General features: G+C 49.6%; 1 protein-coding gene across 1 annotated transcript; it reads left to right on the plus strand.

Moving 5' to 3' along the window:
• On the plus strand, positions 1–489 carry LOC138366014 (uncharacterized). The gene has a single exon (XM_069326733.1). It carries the CDS (start codon positions 1–3, stop codon positions 487–489), a length of 489 nt encoding a protein of 162 aa, XP_069182834.1.
• Positions 490–5299: the final 4810 nt, after the last annotated feature.

Consider the following 5299-nt stretch of genomic DNA (forward strand, 5'->3'; position numbering starts at 1 on the left):
ATGAAGCGTGACCGTCGCTCTCCCGTCGATGAAAACCCTCTATCAGACAGGGATGACGACGTCCCTCCACTAGACAGGGATGACGACGTCCCTCCACTAGACAGGGATGGCGACGTCCCTCCACTAGACAGGGATGACGACGTCCCTCCACTAGACAGGGATGACGACGTCCCGCCACTAGACAGGGATGACGACGTCCCTCCATTAGACAGGGATGACGACGTCCCTCCACTAGACAGGGATGACGACGTCCCTCCACTAGACAGGGATGACGACGTCCCTCCACTAGACAGGGATGGCGACGTCCCTCCACTAGACAGGGATGACGACGTCCCTCCACTAGACAGGGATGACGACGTCCCTCCACTAGACAGGGATGACGACGTCCCTCCACTAGACAGGGATGACGACGTCCCTCCACTAGACAGGGATGACGACGACCCTCCACTAGACAGGGATGGCGACGTCCCTCCACTAGACAGGGGATGACGACGTCCCTCCACTAGACAGGGATGACGACGTCCCTTCACTAGACAGGGATGACGACGTCCCTCCACTAGACAGGGATGGCGACGTCCCTCCACTAGACAGGGATGGCGACGTCCCTCCACTAGACAGGGATGACGACGTCCCCCCTCTAAAAGACGCGGTTCTCACACGTCGGTTTTCAGGGATGACTATACTAAAGGGACATTACTCTGCGCGGCTCCTGCGTCTAGATCCCTGGTTCAGTTCTCTCGCTTTGGCTAGCTCTATATGCAAAATCTGGCGCGGTTGACATTTCAAGCTTATTCTGTAAGAAATATTGTTCAAATATTTACTCTATATGTGTCAATATGTATTTTAGTATATAGGAACAAATATATGAACTAAAATCACTAATTAATTACATGAATTTATGTCAGGCACTATACCGGATCCGGCTTGGTGGTTTCGGACACAGTTGTGGTGGTCCGGGTGGTGGTGGCAGAGAATCAGAGAAAACGGACCATTCAGGGCTAACAATAGGTTTCTTGATGACTAAGTATCCCATTATCGGAAACAGGAATCCTGTTAGTCTTTTCGAGGTCACCCTTAGCCAACCATCACCAGGATACAACCCACAACAGTTGCCTATCTCCCGGAGATCTATTTACTGCTCGGTGAGCAGAAACATCAAGTTAAAGGAAAAAATCTCCGAACGTCTCCCTGTTGTTTTGCTGAAATCGAACCCGTGAACGTTCGGAACCTTCTGCGAAGACCACTGTAGACGGTGTCGGGAAGAACATGATAGGCTCAAGAAATGTTTGTCACTGACTCGTCTCTAACGTTCTTAAACCTAAATGTATTTTTTGCTGACGACACAACCATCATGTTTTCAAATTCGTGAATTTACCTGAGGGTCACTAACACACTAATGGCCTTGACGAGGACTGGAAGCCGGCGTCTTGTCAAAGCCCCCCCCCCCTATATTTGTCCTGATGATATTTTCAAGCTTGATTTTAAAGTTCTGCAGAGTTTTGGCATTTACGCATCGGCGGGTAGGCGGTTCCATGGGTTTATAATCCTGTAGGTGAAAAAGCATTTATCTGTTTTCAATCCAAAATTGAGGCTTGTTGAGCTGGAAACCGTTTCTCCTTGTTTGTGTTGCATCTGAACTTTTGAAGAAAATGTCCGGATCATCATCCTCCAAATTGTTCAGTATTCTGAACAGTTCAAATATTTTGAAAAATGTTCCAACCCTCGCTCTGTAAATAATATTGTAAAAACGAGTTAAAAGAATGTACTCATGTCCACAAAAAAGTTCACACTAAACATACAAAAGATCTCCTGAATTGTTTGCGAACAAAGTATCGAGCCAAATACGCATTCAATGTAAACATTGACAGTAAAAGTGAAATAAAGTTCTTTGACCTATACGGAGGCGAGAGACTCAAATTTAGCACCCACAGCACATGGCATTAAACTTAACCTATGAGTATCTTAAAACTGTTGGTGTACTCTCAACAATCACAAACTCTGTCTAATTTTTGTCCCCAACTCTGCTCTTTTCACACTTTGTTCCTCAGTAATCTTTCCTAATCTAATTTAGGGTATCAGTGCATGATGTTCAGCCCCTGCAAACATCATACTCATCCAGTGTGAGTCTGAGGTAGTGTGATCCAGTGTGAGTCTGAGGTAGTGTGATCCAGTGTGAGTCTGAGGTAGGGTGATGCAGTGTGTGTCTGAGGTAGGGTGATCCAGTGTGTGTCTGAGGTAGGGTGATCCAGTGTGTGTCTGAGATAGGGTGATCCAGTGTGTGTCTGAGGTAGGGTGATCCAGTGTGTGTCAGGGGTAGGGTGATGCAGTGTGTGTCTGAGGTAGGGTGATCCAGTGTGTGTCTGAGGTAGGGTGATCCAGTGTGTGTCTGAGGTAGGGTGATCCAGTGTGTGTCAGGGGTAGGGTGATACAGTGTGTGTCTGAGGTAGTGTGATCCAGTGTGTGTCTGAGGTAGTGTGATCCAGTGTGAGTCTGAGGTAGTGTGATCCAGTGTGTGTCAGGGGTAGGGTGATGCAGTGTGTGTCTGAGGTAGGGTGATCCAGTGTGTGTCTGAGGTAGGGTGATCCAGTGTGTGTCTGAGGTAGTGTGATCCAGTGTGAGTCTGAGGTAGTGTGATCCAGTGTGTGTCAGGGGTAGGGTGATGCAGTGTGTGTCTGAGGTAGGGTGATCCAGTGTGTGTCTGAGATAGGGTGATCCAGTGTGTGTCTGAGGTAGTGTGATCCAGTGTGAGTCTGAGGTAGGGTGATCCAGTGTGTGTCCGAGATAGGGTGATCCAGTGTGTGTCTGAGATAGGGTGATCCAGTGTGAGTCTGAGGTAGGGTGATCCAGTGTGTGTCAGGGGTAGGGTGATCCAGTGTGTGTCAGGGGTAGTGTGATCCAGTGTGAGTCTGAGGTAGTGTGATCCAGTGTGTGTCAGGGGTAGTGTGATCCAGTGTGAGTCTGAGGTAGGGTGCTCCAGTGTGTGTCTGAGGTAGGGTGATCCAGTGTGTGTCAGGGGTAGGGTGATCCAGTGTGAGTCTGAGGTAGTGTGATCCAGTGTGAGTCTGAGGTAGTGTGATCCAGTGTGAGTCTGAGGTAGGGTGATCCAGTGTGTGTCAGGGGTAGTGTGATCCAGTGTGAGTCTGAGGTAGTGTGATCCAGTGTGAGTCTGAGGTAGTGTGATCCAGTGTGAGTCTGAGGTAGGGTGATCCAGTGTGTGTCAGGGGTAGTGTGATCCAGTGTGAGTCTGAGGTAGGGTGCTCCAGTGTGTGTCTGAGGTAGGGTGATCCAGTGTGTGTCAGGGGTAGGGTGATCCAGTGTGAGTCTGAGGTAGTGCGATCCAGTGTGAGTCTGAGGTAGGGTGATCCAGTGTGTGTCAGGGGAAGGGTGATCCAGTGTGTGTCTGAGGTAGGGTGATGCAGTGTGTGTCTGAGGTAGTGTGATCCAGTGTGAGTCTGAGGTAGGGTGATCCAGTGTGTGTCAGGGGAAGGGTGATGCAGTGTGTGTCTGAGGTAGGGTGATCCAGTGTGTGTCTGAGGTAGGGTTATCCAGTGTGTGTCTGAGGTAGGGTGATCCAGTGTGTGTCAGGGGTAGGGTGATCCAGTGTGTGTCAGGGGTAGGGTGATCCAGTGTGTGTCTGAGGTAGGGTGATCCAGTGTGTGTCTGAGGTAGGGTGATCCAGTGTGTGTCTGAGGTAGGGTGATCCAGTGTGTGTCAGGGGTAGGGTGATCCAGTGTGTGTCAGGGGTAGGGTGATCCAGTGTGTGTCTAAGGTAGGGTGATCCAGTGTGTGTCTAAGGTAGGGTGATCCAGTGTGTGTCTGAGGTAGGGTGATCCAGTGTGTGTCTGAGGTAGGGTGATCCACTAGATTATAGGATACTATTACTATTATTATACTATTATATTATATTATATATATTATATTCTATATATTATATTATATTATATATATTATACATATATTATATATATTACTATTATTATACTATTGTAGGAAGATTATACATATATGTTACAGCCTTTTCAAAGCCTCCGTGATAAACAGTGATTAAGAAAGCTTCATTTCATTCTCAAGAAAATTGATGCGTAGGACGCCACATGAAAGAGTAGGGCGCCACATGAAAGAGTAGGACGCCACATGATAGAGTAGGGCGCCACATGAAAGAGTAGGACGCCACATGATAGAGTACGGCGCCACATGAAAGAGTAGGACGCCACATGATAGAGTAGGGCGCCATATGACAGAGTAGAGCGCCACATGATAGAGTAGGGCGCCACATGATAGAGTATAGGGCGCCACATGACAGAGTAGAACGCCACGTGATAGAGTAGGGCGTCATATGACAGAGTAGGGCGCCACATGATAGAGTATAGGGCGCCACATGACAGAGTAGAACGCCACGTGATAGAGTAGGGCGTCATATGACAGAGTAGGGCGCCACGTGATAGAGTAGGGCGTCATATGACAGAGTAGGGCGCCACGTGATAGAGTAGGGCGCCATATGACAGAGTAGAGCGCCACGTGATAGAGTAGGGCGCCATATGACAGAGTAGGGCGCCACGTGATAGAGTAGGGCGCCATATGACAGAGTAGAGCGCCACGTGATAGAGTAGGGCGCCACGTGATAGAGTAGGGCGCCACGTGATAGAGTAGGGCGCCATATGACAGAGTAGAGCGCCACGTGATAGAGTAGGGCGCCATATGACAGAGTAGAGCGCCACGTGATAGAGCAGGGCGCCATATGACAGTGTAGAGCGCCACGTGATAGAGTAGGGCGCCATATGACAGAGTAGAGCGCCACGTGATAGAGTAGGGCGCCACATGATAGAATAGGGCGCCACGTGATAGAGTAGAGCGCCATATGACAGAGTAGAGCGCCACGTGATAGAGTAGGGCGCCATATGACAGAGTAGAGCGCCACGTGATAGAGTAGGGCGCCATATGACAGAGTAGGGCGCCACGTGATAGAGTAGGGCGCCATATGACAGAGTAGAGCGCCACGTGATAGAGTAGGGCGCCACGTGATAGAGTAGGGCGCCACGTGATAGAGTAGGGCGCCATATGACAGAGTAGAGCGCCACGTGATAGAGTAGGGCGCCATATGACAGAGTAGAGCGCCACGTGATAGAGTAGGGCGCCATATGACAGTGTAGAGCGCCACGTGATAGAGTAGGGCGCCATATGACAGAGTAGAGCGCCACGTGATAGAGTAGGGCGCCACATGATAGAATAGGGCGCCACGTGATAGAGTAGAGCGCCATATGACAGAGTAGAGCGCCACGTGATAGAGTAGGGCGCCACG

This window comes from Procambarus clarkii, chromosome 18 (assembly GCF_040958095.1).
Source record: "Procambarus clarkii isolate CNS0578487 chromosome 18, FALCON_Pclarkii_2.0, whole genome shotgun sequence".
Lineage (NCBI taxonomy): Eukaryota > Metazoa > Arthropoda > Malacostraca > Decapoda > Cambaridae > Procambarus > Procambarus clarkii.

Bases quoted from the DNA above. Each gene is read 5' to 3' on its own strand.
- LOC138366014 (XM_069326733.1), top strand. From the start codon at position 1: ATGAAGCGTGACCGTCGCTCTCCCGTCGATGAAAACCCTCTATCAGAC.